This window comes from Camellia sinensis, chromosome 1 (assembly GCF_055761805.1).
Source record: "Camellia sinensis isolate YWXY chromosome 1, ASM5576180v1, whole genome shotgun sequence".
Lineage (NCBI taxonomy): Eukaryota > Viridiplantae > Streptophyta > Magnoliopsida > Ericales > Theaceae > Camellia > Camellia sinensis.
In genome coordinates, this window is record NC_138961.1 from 253,734,780 (window position 1) to 253,751,811 (window position 17,032).

At 34.6% G+C, this 17,032-nt stretch overlaps 2 protein-coding genes across 2 annotated transcripts; both read right to left on the bottom strand.

The window, feature by feature from the left end:
• Positions 1 to 3,707: 3,707 nt before the first annotated feature.
• Positions 3,708 to 9,213, bottom strand: LOC145806289 (respiratory burst oxidase homolog protein A-like). The gene is made up of 4 exons (XM_082902820.1): positions 9,073 to 9,213; positions 8,781 to 8,963; positions 4,628 to 4,790; positions 3,708 to 4,033 (listed from the first exon to the last, which is right to left on the bottom strand). Exons 2-4 carry the CDS (start codon positions 8,836 to 8,838, stop codon positions 4,024 to 4,026), a joined length of 231 nt encoding a protein of 76 aa, XP_082758946.1. The 5' UTR covers positions 8,839 to 8,963; positions 9,073 to 9,213; the 3' UTR covers positions 3,708 to 4,023.
• Positions 9,214 to 9,248: 35 nt separating this feature from the next.
• On the bottom strand, positions 9,249 to 15,154 carry ATMAK3 (Acyl-CoA N-acyltransferases (NAT) superfamily protein). Its single transcript, XM_028233705.2, has 4 exons — positions 14,867 to 15,154; positions 14,561 to 14,681; positions 12,950 to 13,005; positions 9,249 to 9,673 (listed from the first exon to the last, which is right to left on the bottom strand). The coding sequence occupies exons 1-4, from the start codon at positions 15,062 to 15,064 to the stop codon at positions 9,428 to 9,430; spliced, it is 621 nt and encodes a 206-aa protein (XP_028089506.1). The 5' UTR covers positions 15,065 to 15,154; the 3' UTR covers positions 9,249 to 9,427.
• Between the last annotated feature and the right edge of the window lie 1,878 nt (positions 15,155 to 17,032).

The following is a 17,032-nucleotide window of genomic DNA, read 5'->3' on the forward strand; positions in this document are numbered from 1 at the left end:
TAAAATATAAAAACAATTCAATCCACCAAAACCATGAACAGAGAAGTAATAAAGATTGTATGTCTCTGTATTGTTACATCTATATCTGTTTTTAAAAACAAAAACCAATCAGCATATATCATCTTTTTTATTTATTATTTTTACAGTTAGATTTAAAAATAAAAAATATAGATAAATAATACATTTATTTTTTTCAATTCAAAAGTTGAAACTCTTTTTCCACTGAATATTTAATTTTTTTTTCAATTGAAAACACAAACAGAATATCTAAACAAATTGAAAATACAAAAAGTCTTACAAACTAGGGGTGCTCGCGGTTTGGTAGTCCGGTTGCGGCCAAAGAACCTCAAATCCGCCATCCGTTCAAAACAAGACGGATTGGAAAAAATCAATTCGCAACCGTCTGCTCATCGTCACACATCCGTCCAAAATATGGCGAACCAATTAAATTCAATCGATTTGGACAGATCAATATATTCGTTGATCACCCCTAATTCTAATTGCACACAATCAACTTCTCTTAGACCATCTCCAACGGTTCATCAAAGTTGACATCAAATTTAAAATTTGGTGAAAAAGTTACTGTTTGGTGCTCCAACGGTTGCACCAAATCGATATCAAAATGAGATTTCACCAAACAATTCATCAAACTGAGGACAGAATACTGATTTCATCAAAACACTGTTTGTGACCGTTGGGGGAGACCAACCGGTCAACCAGCCAGTTGACCGGCCGGTTGACCACCAAAAGGTTCAAACAGTTCCAAGAAAAGGTTCAAACAGTATAAAAAAAAAAAAAATTGTCTCACCGGTCAACCAGCCGGTTGACCAACCGGTCGATCACTAAAAGGTTCAAAAAAATAAATAAATAAAATAAAAAAAAGAATTTTTTTTTTTTCGCCTAATCGATCGACCAACCGGTTGTCCCAGCGCAAATTTGATGAAAGTTCACCGTTAGAGCGAGTGATATCAGATTTGGTAAAATGGGTCATTTTTTACTCAAATTTGATGAAAAAAAATACATCGTTGGAGATGCTCTTAGTATGCATTATTATCTTTTCAAAAAAATTGATCAATCATTTTGGACAAAATTCTCAAAACATTTGGCAACTTATTTGTTTATTTATTACCGTTTGCACTATTATTAAAATATTCCCATTACATAAATTATACCATTTCGTTTTCAGTTTTCAATTTATAGTTATAAAAATTTTAAAAACTGTTATGAAAACTTGTTTGATAATTTTTTTAGTTTATAAGTGATTGTCTCAGTTTATAAATTTGAGGAAAAAAATGTAAACTCAAAAAATGAGTTTATATTGATTTTTAAACAGAAATTTAAAAATTTAACTAACAATTTTTTTTTCAATCAAATTTTTTTTTTTCAATTATTATTTTTTGCAATTATTTTTTTTCAATTATAATGTGTATGATCCTATTGTCATAAATAATAAAAAATAAATATAAATATAAATATTTTAAGCCTGAGCAAACATATATTTTTATTTTATGTTTTTAAAATTTTTCAAACATTTTGTTTAAACTAAACGCATTTGTAGTTTATGTTTTTCTAAAAATAAACAAAAAATAATTTATAAAATTTATGTAAACATAAACTAAAAACGTAAACATTATCAAACGCTATCACTATGTTTTAAAAATAAGTGAAAAATTATAATCGTCTTTATATCCTAAGAACACTTATTACCAAAATTCAATAATTGAAGTTTAAAATACAATTAATAATGATTTAAATATGTAATTTATGTCCAAAATATAATCATTTTCACAATAATTTTGATTATTACAAAAAAATCAAATTTCATATTGAAAATGTGACAATTTGTCCTTGAAATAAAAGTTTGCACAATCTTACAAAAATTATTTATATGATTAATTTTGTGATCCGTTTTCCACACAATTATTAATAGGGAAAATCGGTTTAAGGTCCCTATCCAACTTTTAGTAATGGATTAGGTCCACAATATGTTCTTTTGTAGCCTAAGGTCCCTCAATGTTATTTTAGAGTGTAAAATACCTGTCTTACCCTTGTTTGTAATATACGTTGTTTTCAATTTGACAGCTAAAGATCATATTGATATTTTGTGGGAGATTACGTGAGGATGAACTTGATGATTCAGATTTTTGTGGAGATTTTCTAGGGTTTTTGTAGGTGTTGAAATCCTGTTCGTTGTTTGTAGGTGTTGAAATCCTATACGAGTTGAAATCATGTTCGTTGTTTGTAGGTGTTGATCGATCGTGTAGGAGTTGAAATCTGATTCATTGTATTTGATTTGATTTCATGTGGAGTTGAATCAGATAAGTTTTCAATTTTTGATTTGATTTGATCATGTAGGTGTTGAATTAGGTTTTTGTTTTTAGTTTTGATCAATGTGAGAGAGACGAACTCAGTGTTGTTGTTTTTGATTTTTGAAGTTAATTTTTCATTATCTGTTATTGATGAATTTTCGATGGAGTTGATTTTGATTTTTGGAGTTGCTTTTTCATTCTCTGTCAACATGGTTATGAGTTGCTTTTTGGTGCTCTGTTTTTCTGCGTTTTTGTGCTCTGTTTTTTGTTCACTTTGCATTTTTTGTATAGTGCAGAGAAAATTGCAGGTTTGTTACTATAATTGAACTCAAATCACAGAGAAAATTATAAGCTTGTAGTGCAGTGAAAATCACAGAGAAAATTGTAAGTAGGCAGAGAAATTTACAGACGTAGCAATAGAGTAGTAAGTGTTTTGTTTTTTTTTTTAAAATTTTTTGAATTGAATGTCTTGTGAACATAACAGATTTTCTCTGTGATTTTTTTATGTGCTAGTGTTTAATATATTTTTGTCTCTTGATGCTAATGTGTTTTTGTTTTTGTTATATTGAAAGTGAATATAAGTTCACAAATTTCTCTGGACTTTTCTTTGTAGTCCAGAGAAAATCATATGATTGTATTACAAATGATAAGTATTACAAATTTCTCTGGACTTATATATTGTGTTTTTATGTGTTTTTATATGTTTGCACTTATCAAAATTTTCTGATATGTTTTCTTTGCACTTTTCATTTTTTTTTTTTTTTTTGCACTATTCATGTTTCTGGACTTTTCTTTGTAGTATAGAGAAAATCGTAGGTTTGTTATTATAATCCAATGAAAATGACAGAGAAAATGTTAAGCTTGTAGTTGAGTGAAAATCACCCTTGAAGTTGGTGTCTTGATCTTGATGCTTATTGCTTCTTCAACTTGGACTTATTTTTTTTGTGGTGTTCTGGTGCTACTACTGCGTTTTGATCTAAGATCATAAGACGCAGACACAGAGACTTTTGGTTTCTTTTTCGGGGTTTCTGGGGTTGTGCTGCTTTTGCGTTTTGCTATTTCTATAGAATGAAAACATAAACATTAAATCCCAGAGAAAATTACAAGGTAGCAATGATTACACAACAGAGAAAATTACAAAGTAGCAACATAAACATGACAGAGAAAATTACACAACAGAGAAATTTTGAGGAAATTGAGCATTGAACAAAATAAATATGGCAGAGAAAATTAGACACAAGACATAAACATAATGTGGCCAGAGAAAATTATAAATGCTGCCAGAGAAAATTAGACACACAAGTAAGAAAAGTAATTTGGCCAGAGAAAATTATAAATGCCAGAGAAAATTAGCCACACCAACAGAGTAGTAAGCCACAGATAATTTGCTTAAGAAAATAATGAAGAAACATAAACATGCCAGATAAAATTACACAATAGAGAAACACAAATGTAGCAAGTTACAGAAATTTACAAAAACAAGAACACAAGAAGCTTCAATAAGAAGCCCCAAATGCACAGAAAGCAGTTCAATTTTGACAGTTAGAAGGAAAGCAACCCATCATCAGTTGGAAGCAAAGAAATTCTGGACTTCCAAGGAATTTCTCTGGATTCAACCCAGAGAAAATTCAAATTTCTCTGGTCCAGAATTTCTCTGAAACGATAAAACTCTGATTTGATCAATTTGTCATTGGTTTTGCTGCTGCTAATTCAATCACAATTTCCTGCACAAACAAATTAATAGTTCTTCTATGAGTTTGTGATAGATTTTCTTTAAACTTAATGGTATGAATTTCTCTGGGTTGAATCCAGAGAAAATTCAAATTTCTCTGGGTTGAATCCAGAGAAAATTCAAATTTCTCTGGATCACTTTAAGCCTTCCTCTACTGCTGTCTCTTCCTCAAGCTTCTTATTCCAATATTCTTCAGTAGGGGTCCAAATAATGCTTTTCCAGAAACAACTCCAATTCTACTAAACCCAAAAAATCAAAAGACGTTATATTCAACACTCAGAGAAATTTTGAACCTGAAGATGTTATATTCAACACTGGATATATATATATATATGTGTGCTGACATTGTATATATATATATGTATGTATCATATATATATATATATATATGTTTGCAACCATAGATAAGATAACTAAGAGTGACTGTTTGATTATGGTTGCAAATGGTCTTAATTGATTAATTATCATATATATACTAGTCAAGACAGTGAGCAACAGATTGTATATATATATATATATATGTATGTATCATATATATATATACATCTATTAAATTTTTTTGAAAAGAAAAAATAATAATGCATACATGTCGAAGATGATCTGGAGTCGAGAATCGAAGCTCTGATTAGTGATTTGAGACCAATACTCGTAAAGCTCATCTCTGCTGATCTTGTCAACATTCAACCTTCGTCGTCTGCTCAGAGCATCGAACAATTCCAACGCAAATTCCTTTGAATCATCTCTCATTCCTACAACCAGAAATAATAAAAATTGAGATTGAAAAGGTTTAAACATGCATTGAAATTGCACCATTCAGGTCAAAAAAATCAACTCATCTGAAGATGAACAGACGTAGGGTATTTTGGTCCAAGAAATTGATAAAATGCGCAGGTATTTTGGTTAGGGACCTGAAGCAGTATTACATTTTTTAATGTCCTTTATACAGAAAATTGTTATTATTAGGGAGCTTAAAAAAAAACCCCCTTATTAATATGATAAATAATTACTCCAGACAATAAGATTTTTTTATTTTATCTTTCTCCTAGGAACCTCTCTCATAATTTTGTCATTTTCTTAATTCAAAATTTATAAGCTGGCATGTTTGCAACATCTTCAATGATAATGTCAAAATCAAATCATAGCATAGCATGCTACCATGCTAAAATATTGAGACACTAACAAATCAGTCTTATTAATTAAGTTTATTTATTCACAGGTTTTGATTGATATTTATTATTATAAATTTATTTATAAAAATAAAAGAATAAGATTTAATAGGTAATAACTCTCAAAAATAAAACCTATTGATAAGTTGACAATTAATTTTTCCTAATTGTGAGAATGCATTTTTTTCCCCCCTTTACTCACAAAACATTAAATAAAAAAACATACGATTTGTGGGACTGCATGAGAGAGGTAGAGAGTTTTGTAAAACTTTGTATTAAATTTGACAATACCAAAAATTTGAGAAGAGTTTCAGTAAATCATGGGAGAGTAAGTGTGTTTTGGAAAAGTTAATAAAGAATTGATTTTTTTTTTTTTTTTTTGTGATTTTTTTTTTATATAAAAAAATTAAAAAGTCAAAAACCTAACTTTCTACAACCCAAACTTTTTTGGTAGACTTACCAAATTTCAACTTTAAGTCAGAGTTATTCCAAAAATGTTTATATTTTGATTTGATAATTTTACTCGATTGAATTTTTTTAAAATTTTTCATACAATATCGAATAAAAATATTGTTTGTAATCCTATCACGAAAGAAGTTAAAAAAGAATATTGTCAAATCTTAATAATTGAAAAATCCCGTGTTCAAATTGACACAATTTTAACAATATTATAATTTATCATTAACTTTATCACATCATTAGAGCGTAAATTTTGAAAGCCCTCGCTATAATGTAACTTTAATAACTATATTGTAATTCTTATAGCATGTCACTCAAGTTGCTCTGACTACAATAAAATAAAGAGAAAATTCATCTAAAGTTCCTATCTCATTTTTAATAATGAAAGAAATTTACAATATTATTTTGTATTGTTTAAGATCTCTCAACCCAACACCCATGCATCACAGAGAAATTTGACTCTCTCAAATCAAACCTCATTTCTCTTTACCTACCCTATTTCATCTCTCTCTCTCTCTCTCTCTCTCTTTAAATCCAAACCTCACTTCAAGACTTCAATCCAAACCCAAACCCAGATTCAAAATTTCTCCAAATTAAAGACCCATCAAAATTCTTAACAAACCCATTTCTCAAAAGATAATTTGAAGAGTCTAGATGAGGTCTACCATCATCACAAAACACAGGACCAAGTCCAACACCAACCCCACCGCCTCCGGCAAGTTGCAGGAGAAGCTCAGAAGTCGACAAGCGCCAAGTCGACTTTTGCGCATTTCAAGGAGGACGAAATCATGGAGGCTTGCCATCTAGCGACGGTAAAGAAGGGTAAAGTCTCAATGGAGGCTGTAGAAGATGAACATGTTGATGCAAAGGCTGATGATTTCATCAACAGTTGAAGTTGCATAGGCTGGACTCCATTAGAAGGTACAAAGACATGATCAGCAGAGGGGTACAAAGTAAAGTATCTTGATTTCTTCGGGTTGTTTTTTTATTTTTGTCAAGTTTTGGGGTAGATCTCAGACGTCCTCAGGTTTCACCCTCACTTCCTGTGTCCAGAGAAATTTGGTGTCGAAGATGTGTAAAGCTTTCTCTGTGATGTATCCAGAGAAATTTGATGTTGGAAACGTGTAAAATTTTCTCTGTGATGTGTCCAAAGAAATTTGGTGTTAGGAATGTGTAAAATTTTCTCTATGATATGTCCATAGAAATTTGGTGTTTGGTGTTAGGGATGTGTAAAATTTTCTCTGTGATATGTCTAGAAAAATTTAGTATTAACGATGTGTCAAATTTTTTCTGTGATGTGTCCAGAGAAATTTGATGTTGGAGATGTGTAAAAAATTTTCTGTGATGTGTCCATAGAAATTTGGTGTTGGAGATGTATAAAATTTTCTCTGTGATGTGTCTACAAAAATTTGATGTTAGAGATGCGTAAAATTTCCTCTATGATGTATCCAGAGAAATTTGGTGTTGGTGATGCTTAAAATTTTCTCTATGATGTATCCAGAGAAATTTGGTGTTGGTGATGTGTAAATTTGTCTCTGTGATATATCCAAAGAAATTTGGTGTTGGTGATTTATAAAATTTTCTCTGTAATGTGTCCAGAGAAATTTGGTGTTGGTGATGCGTAAAATTTTCTCTGTAATATGTCCAGAGAAATTTGATGTTGCAGATGTGTAACATTTTCTCTGTGATGTGTCTAGAGAATTTGGTGTTGGAGATGTGTAAATTTTTCTTTGTAATGTGTCCAGAGAAATTTTTTCTGTGATGTGTAAAATTTTCTCTGGATCGAATTTTCTCTAGATCAGTCCAGAGAAATTTTCTGGATCAATATTGAGGGACCTTAGACATTATAAAAATATTTATGCTATAAAATTTTAATACCAGGACCTTCAAAAAAATCCCCTATAATAAAATAAAGCATTTAAATATTGTATAACAAAAGAAAATGGACAACTTTCAAATAAATAGAAAAAACAAAAAATAATTACAAAAGATTGGAAGAATAAAATAATACAAAACAATTAAAAATTATGAAAACACTAATATATCCTCCTTTATCCTCTCTTCCCATCTCTTCTTTAACCTAACCACCATTGGCCAACACCTCTCCCACTATCTTTAGCGCCGCTAGCCTCTCTCCTACCTTCCTCAATTGCCGATCACTCCCCTACCCTTCTTTGCATTCCTAGCCCTTTCCTTATCGCCACCGCCATCTCCTCACCCTCTTTCGCTCTCTTCTTCGCTCTCTTCCCTGGCCCTTCCTCACCTATCTCTCTCTACAAACCCTCCCATGTCTAAATAAAGAGATATATCGTGATCTATGGGAACAATCATGTAGTTCTTTTTTATTTTCATCCATCCTAATTGGAGTCCAAGTGTAAGAAGTTAAAAAAAATTGAATATTTTTGAATTTCATTACAGAACAAGAGTTAAAGAACATGTGTACTCGATTGTAGAGGCTATAGAGAGAAAAAGAAACAAAAATGCTGAAAATCCATGTTGGCGTAACAAACCCATGATCAATTTAGAAAATATTATTACCAATACACGTTTTTGTTTTTGTTTTTGTTCCCCCCACCCCCCACAAAAAGCTTTTCTAACTTTTGTAAGTAAATCATTGTTCAACTTGGATTCTACATGATTGGAGTTACAGATCATGCCAAATCTGGATATGAGAGGGGTTGCAATGAGACATGGATGGCGAAGGCAAAGGGGTACAGGCTAGGAAGGTGGGGGAGGTGAGAGGGAGGAGTTAAGGAGGGTAGAGGATGGTAGGACAATGGATAGAGGCGAGATGGGCAAGTAGTAGGAAGAGAAAATGAGGGGCTGGCTGGCTGACTGGTGCCAAGGTAGGAAAGAGGCTATCAGCGCCAAGGATGGGGTTAATAAGAGGTGGGTTGATTAGGGTTTGAAAGGAAGGGAGAAAGGGAAAGATGTGAGATTGTAATTTTAGGTAATTTTACATTTTTCAATCACTATTTTGTAATTATTTACAATCTTCCATGTCCAATGCAATTATTTTTGGTTTCCAAATTTAGAGAGAGAGAGAGAGAGAGAGAGAGAGATTTTTTATAAAAGGGTACCCTTTCATATGAATTACCATCATGGCTTTTCTACCTGCAAAACAACCTCGGTTAATGGTAATCTCCTGCCCTCCCTGATGAAACTTTATCATAATTTCATTATTTGTTGTGGCTCACTTCTCTTAGCCACAGTAGACACATCCTTTCTATTCCATTTGCACATGAACAACCTTAACTTGAGCTATTAGTGCAGCAGATCCTATGTCTTCAAAGTTATCTGTTACAAAACAACTACATATGTCACGTTATATCTTAAAATTAACGTATCATAAAATCTTCACATAAGCTAATTATGAGCATTTGACATAGAGATTTAAGATCTTCACCAATTTAGTCCTATCCACATCAAAGTTGCATAGCACAATGTTCAATCACATGCTCAAGATGTTCCTCCCTGTTGCCGAAACAAGATAATGTTCATGGTCCCACATCCCAAAATTTGTTAGAAGAATCACAATTTCACTAATGGAAAGAAAACAGGTTGACCCACCAGAAACATCAATTTCAAAGAAATCAACATTATGCCAATTGCCAAGGAAATACATCTCAAATAGCTACATTGTGTCACAGAGAATATTAAGATATCTATCATGATTCTAACAATACAACGAAAGTAAGTGATTTCCCCTTCCCTAGAAAAAAGAAAGTCGGTTATAAAACATTTATGAGTACGAAAATAAGTTAAAAGCTTTCTTCGAGCAAAGACCTCTCTTCAGGTGGTATGATATCTTTTTGCCCATGGTTCTCATTCCTGTCTGCCATCATGTGCAGAGAGGACTGAAACTCTGGGCGGGGAAATAATAGCTTTAGTCGAAAAGCATCAACTCCATTCAAGTAGTACCGAAAAAGCCTTTTTGCCCTAATGAACCCAAGACGGCCATATAATGCAAGTGCACCCTTATTTGTAACTTCTGCTTCCAAAGTAACCTTGAGAGAAAAACACAAAATCATGAGTTAATTGTACCCTTCAATTCCTTCTCATTAAAAATCCAGGCAACATGACATCAAAATCACAACACTTAACAAAAGGAAGATGCATTATGCATGTTTTTAACCAAATCGAGGATACTTTAAACAAAAGAAACACTGTTTTAGAAACTTTATTAGAAGCCATACGCTGATATTCCTTGAAGAACATGTATTTATTTTCAATCTAGCTACTAATAGATCCATAAAAGACATCAGCAACCATATCAACTTTAAGCTAACATTTATCCAACTTCATGCACATGCAATAGAAAAATCCAGGAATACTGTCCCTAGCAGTAACACCTCAAGATGGTAATCAAATCGAATGGAAGTTATCATGCATTGTGGATATGCAGAAGCTGGACAGAATATGGTTTTCCAGGGACCCAGAATATATGGAATAGTTATGCCAGCGCAAGATGACTATCTCTAATGAGCTTTAGACAGACCTAATTTGAAAGAGGGGGATCCCAGTAGCCATCCCCAAAAATCCAGTTAAGGTTTTGCTGTGTGTGTGCCTGTGTGCTCGTGCATGAGAGAGAGCATTTGGCAGGGATGTCCAGTTGCACTGGGTTCAAAAGCAATGGCTTTGTGACTCTTTAAGCTAGGTATAAAAATGTATTGTTAAACACAAACAAAAAAGTTTCCACAAGCAAATTACTAGGCATTAAAAACATGAAGATTCTAAAGAATGGGTGTCACCCCATTTTTTGAGGAGAAGTTTCCAAGGGACCATTGCATATTGTGTGCAAATTACATGCTGATCAATGTGAAGATACTAACCAAATGCAATGTGGCAGACAACATATACGATGCTATTTGGGTAAGAGCATGCATGGAGATGTACACTTCAAACCAAAAATTTGTACATGCTCCCCATACTCAAGCTTATACAACCATCAATGCAAGTAGACTACATTCACGTAACAAAAATAACTAGTGTAAGGATGTTTACCAGAAATACAGTGCAGAGGATGTCTATAGAAATTGAAAGACCACAGCAAAACAGAGCATGCTTCTTCGAATGGAATAATACAATCAAGTATCCAACTTAACCAAACAGCAACGTCCTTGTTCTCCATTGTTTTGTGGTCGGGAACATAAATTTTGTTTAGTTATTTTGCTCAATCTAGAGTCACACTTCTGTAATCAGATTTTTTTTTTTTTTTTTTTGTGCATTGGCACTGGGGTGTCCGGATCAAAACCTAACTAATCCCCAGGGATGCACAGGCCCTTGGCAAGTAGTTTTCTGCAAGTGCACCACAATTAATTCAAGGGTTTTTCCCCAATCCGATGGCCCCCAAGAATTATTAGCACCCAAGAGGTTTCAATCCCTAAACCTTGGAAGGAGCACACCCCCAAGACCTAAAACCCAAGACCTTGCCATCAGGCCAACCCTTTGGGCTTAACTTCTGTAACCAGATTTCAACATGTCTTTTTCTCATAACCTCTGCCAATATCTTCTTCCATTTTTCCATTTCATTTTCCTGGATCCCTATTTGTACCAAAGTTGACCACTCAAGGTAATGGCACCAAGTGGCATAGCTATCACTAAAAGAGGTAACCAAAAAGAGTCTTGTGCAGGGCGTGTAACCATGCGTTGAGAGGATAGTGGCAGGCGGTTAATATGGACAAGGCCTCACCCGAGTGCGGGAGGCTTACGCCCATTTTTTTCTCTCTCACCAGACCCTATTATGTAGGGATTTGGTTACAAGTTGGCCAGGTTGTACGTGGTCAATTGTACTAAGTGGGACACATGGCACATAGAGATATGGTATAAGCTGGTAACATGGAAGCATTAAACCAAGAGAAGGGACTCTTGCACAGTCTTGAGGTAAAGGTGCCCTCACCCTTATATACTTCATGTTACATTAATACCTAGGTGATGTGACACTTCGCTTCACATCCTCCCTCACATGCAACGTGCTCACTCAACAGCACCAGCAGCACAAGCTAGAGACACATGCACCATACCCATCCCTGGTACTTCAGCTCTAATACCTTGTAACAAGGTCTTGGGTAGGACTCAACTCCAAAAGATGCTATTGAGGTGAGGGTGCCCTTACGCTTACATACTTTCACATTACTTTAACACCCTGCTTGACAAGGACATGCGTTTAATCCTCCATGCAAGGCTAGTACAAGATAATTGAGAACAAAAAAGTGAAGACCAAGACAAGGGAGTCAAGGGACGCTTGGCACTACGAGAAGGACTAGCCGTTATTTCCCGGAACTATAGAAAGAAAACAAAGCAACAAAGGACAAGACACACGGCTAATCAACTCAAACAAAATCAAGTTCATGCTTCCAATTAACCACATCAAGCTTAGGCTTCCTGTTATTTCATGTTCAATGCATGTTCATATTTCAATTTCAAAATTCCAAGATCCGGTTACATTAGTTTTTACCTAGTTTTGTTTAATTTCCAAGTTCTGCATTGTGCTGGCTGATTTTCATCAATTCAAGGTTATTTCCATTTTCATTTGGCCTAGCCATTTTCATTCTTCTAGCTAAGATATTGCCAAGTCCTCTTCATTAAGGAAATAAAAGTACCAGATAGTTTATTTCCCCTAAGCTACACACGACTTTGGTGGAAGTCAGATCCTTATTCGGACTACATTACAATCTTGGTATGCCTGCACAATTCAATTCGTCTTGAGTTGTTTCCAGAGTTACAATACCCAATTGTTTAAAAGCCACTTGCAGTCCCTTTAAAAATAGTCTCCTACCCTTATAAAGCTACAAACCCAACACTCCCCCACAAAAAACATGCACACACACATAAAGAAGAAGAAGAAAAGGAAAATTATCAAATTTTGATGGTTCTGAATTAGCCTCCCTTCCCTTGGTCATGAAAGTAGCTTTTTTTCCCCTCTATATAATCACGACAGCCAAGCAATATTAGCAACAGGAATATGCTAGTATTTTAGTCCAGTGATACTTAAAAACATGTATATGAACAAGTGTTATATAAATTCACCCCCCCCCCCTCCCAAAAAAAATATATATATATATATATGTATATATAAAAAAAAAAAATTTAACCATTATAGAGTTAAAGAATCCAAGATTTTCTTCTACTTTAAGTTATAGATCAGCTCTCCCTCTCACAGTGTCCTGGAGAACAGTATTCAGTTTCAACTTTAGGCACAAAGAGATGAGAAAGCAAGAAGGACTAATTGTCATTATAAAATATATAATTTAAGGCATAAAACTCTTATATTTACAGCATACCTCTTCACAACCTGATTCCATCATCACTTTAATAGATCTGGTCACAAGTTCTGTAGCTGCAATATGAGAAAATTGACTTAGACCAAATAACATTCAGAAAAAAGGGGAGAAAAATGACAAGTAACTTACATATGATTTAAGAAAGGAGTAGTCCTACTGTTAATTATAGAACATGGATCATTCCAACAAAAAGGGTTCCACAACTTTAAACCCAGAGTATACAAAAGAACGTATACAACTACACATAATTGTAATAACTAATTTATCAAATAAATAACGTTGAAAGCACAGAGCAAAGTATTAAGCCGACAAAGTAGCTATCAAATAAAGAATGAGACTTTATCTAATGTTTGAAACACAAAGGCACACCTCACCAAGTTTGGTATTAAAAATGTTACTGATCAAGTAATCAGTTGTGTCATATTATTTATGACAGTTTGCAGTGTTAACATATTTGTCACATAATTGGGTTAACCTGGAGGTTGTCTCTAGCAGATGTACTATTGTTTCCAGTTCAAAGACTTGGAGATACATTAGGAATGAAAACACTTTTGTGAGAAGAGATGGTATGCTTGATTCAGATACAGCTGCTTATCACCCATCTTAGGATTGTATCCATAAGTACAATCAGTTTAGAACATAGAGGTGGATCGGCCTTTTCAGCCGAGATTAAATTATCAAGAGTTACACTGCCACATTCAAAAATGCTAGCGGCACTAAAAAATTGTCCAAATAATCTGTTCACTAGTCACATGGGTGTGGCTCCCATATGGCGTGGGTCCCACACCCTTTTTGGTTGATGTTTTTGGGGTCCTTAGAATTGCTCGGGGATGATTATGCCCAATTAGTGGGCACTAACAGAATGATGAAAAGTGATTAACATGATAATCTTTATGTCTTCCTAAGAAACCAGATATTGTTCTAAACTAGATGCCAATGGACTAAAGTGATACTTTAGCTTAGGGGCTCATAAAATAAAAATAAAATAAAATATTTAAATAAATAAAATAAAATAAAAAAACCCTAATAATTAGCTGCCAATTGACTAAAGTGATGCTTTAGAGCATTTCCAACGGTGAACCAAACCTGGCATTAGATTTAAATTTTGGTGAAAAAGTCACTTTTTGGAGCTCTAATGGTTTCAGCAAATTGGTATCAAAATGAGAATTCAACAAAAAATTCATCAAAGTGAGAACATGGTACATATTTCACTACTTTACTATGCGTGACCGTTGGAGGAGACCAACTGGTCGACCGGTTCCTTTCAAATAGATAGATTCAAACCGGTCAAAAAGGTTCAACAAGGTTAAAAAAAAAAAAAAAATTTACCTTACCAGTCAACCGGCCGGTCAACCCTCGCCTTTTGATGCACGATTGGAGGAAGAAATATCAGGTTGAGAAAATTAGCTTTTTTTTAACTTAAATTTGGTGAAAATTTTGGTTCCCCGTTTGGAGATGGTCTTAGGCCTCATAAGAAGACCCAATATTAATGTTCTGGATTGTTGTTGTTACATATACCAAATATTTGGATAATAAAGAGACCAACATGTCTCTGGACGCAATGCAATGCCAAAATCAATAGAAGAGAGAGAGAGAGAGAGAGAGAGATACCGATGCCACGGCCTCTGTAAGGCTTGAGGACGACGAGCATTGCAATATAACCTCTGAAAGTATTGCGATGCTCTCCCATTTTACAAACGACAGTTCCAACACACTTGCCTCTATGGAAAGCCTGAAAATCACAGACACCACGAGTACGTATTTACTTACACATACGACTACAATTAATTAATACTGTACAATTCTATGCACCAATCGGCACTCAAAAAAAAAAAAAAAAAAACATAATCAGATGGGTACATAAGGAAGAGAGAGTTCAATGAAATTCGAGAGAGAGAGAGAGAGAATAGTGAATACGAGGAAAGAGAGTTGGGGCCAGAGATAGACAAAATATCGGTAGGTGAAGATGGAGTAGGGTTCGCTAAGTTCTTCGTCGACAAGGCGCATGATAAGGGGTAAGTGATGTTCACCCCCATAGCTCAAGTACTCTATCTCTGATCCCTCCAACTCTTCTACCGTTGTTTTCCTTTCTTCTTCATTCGTCTTCGTCTCCATTCTCCCTCTCCCCCACACTCTCTCTCTCCCTACTACTCTCTGTTGGGCGAATAACGGACCCGACCCAAGTAAGTACGCCTAAGCCGCACGCTAATATTACATTTTTATTTGGTGAAATTGTTAAAACACATTATATTGTTGATTGTAATTTTAATCAAAAATTATTAATTTATTTAGTATAATTGTTAAATTATGAATTTAATTAGAAGAGTAATATTTAATTAAATAAGTTGGGATAATTAGTCTAAGGTCCCTCTTTCACTTTTCGTAATGGAAGAGATCCACAAAATTATTTTTTTATGTCTAAGGTCCCTAAACATATACCAGAGAAATTTGACTCTTTGTCTCTCCTCTCTTTCTCTCTTTTTTCTCTGCTCCTCCACCCTCCTCTACGACCTCTTCCTCAACGCCTTCTCCTCCGACTTCTCTCTTCGCTTCGCCACCGTCGCAGACCTCTGCGCCGCCCAGATCCGCGACCCGGCCTGCCTCTCCATAAATTTCTGATTGAACAGCTGAACGCAGAGTTTACCCGCAACACCTTCGATGGCAACCAAGTCTTAGAGCTCAGATACGAAGCTTAGTTGCCAAGGGCGATTCGCTGCACCAAATCCATCTGTTCATCAACTCGTTCCTCTTGGAATCTCCACTCCATCGCCGTCGCTCACCGCCTTGGTCTCGTTCCAGTCGACCACGCCAGCGTCTTCATTGCCGTCTCTGCTGTTCATCGTACTGAAGCTTCAATGAAGAAGATTCGGCTGCCAAGGCCAGAGTGTAGGCAGCAGCCAAAGTTGCAACAGATAATCAGCATTCACAATCACAGTATACACCAGTTGGCAAACCGAAAGAACAGAGTCATTATCATGATCAGTATACACAAACTGCTGATCCTCGTTATCCTGATGTGGCTAAGCCGTCACTTCATGCAACGAGCTATCAACAGTATCCACCTCCAGCTGCACCCCCACACAGGCCACCCATGGTTCATCTGCAGGAGTCTGCATCCATCAATTCTGGGCAATCTTCTTTTGTTCCAGATGAGCATTTAGCTTACAGTGCTAGAGATGGAAATTTGCCAGGAGATCCAAATGCTGCATTTCCTCATCAAGAAAGTTCACCTACAAGTTTATCGGTTCATCTACAGGAGGTACCTTTTAGTTAACTGAATTGATTGCTGAACTGAATGTCTCTGGATTAAAACCAGAGAAATTCTATGGTTTTTTAACTGAATTTTCTCTGGGTTAGTCCAGAGAAATTCTTTGGTTTCGAGCTCGAACCTGGAATGCTTAATTTGTATAAATCCCATTGCATTTTTTTCCCTCTGTATTTATCTTCTTGATGTATACAAAGTTGCCCATGATGTTAAAGCAGAGAAATTTGCTTCCATCTCTGGCATCCCAATCACAGAAATTGGAATTTCTCTGGATTGGAGAAGAATAATTTCTCTGGTTTGGGTTGGAGAGGGAGAATTTCTCTGAGTTAAGTGAATTTCTCTGGATTGGAGATGAGAATTTATCTGGTTTTCAGTGAATTTCTCTGAGTTAGAGATAGAAATTTCTCTGGGTTGAAATGAATTTCTCTGGAAAGTTAAGAGAAATGTGAGATTTTCTCTGTGCAATCCAGAATTTCTCTGGAAAAAATTTCTCTGGGTTGGAATTTCTCTGGACTGGAATTTCTCTGGGCTGAAATTTCTCTGGACTAAAATTTCTCTGGATCAATGTTGAGGGACCTTAGACATTATGAAAATATTAGATGTCCTTTATACTATAAAGTCTTAATACCAGGGACCCTAAAAAAAAAAACCCGTTGTAAAATAGTTTTTTATTGTGTAATATCCTTTTTGCCCTTATAAAATATAAAAATTATTATTTTCTCATTTTCTTTAATTTTAATTTAAAAAAAAATTATTTTCTTAATAAAAGTTAATATAATTAGTATCAATTAATATAAAAATTGATACATTTCATTACA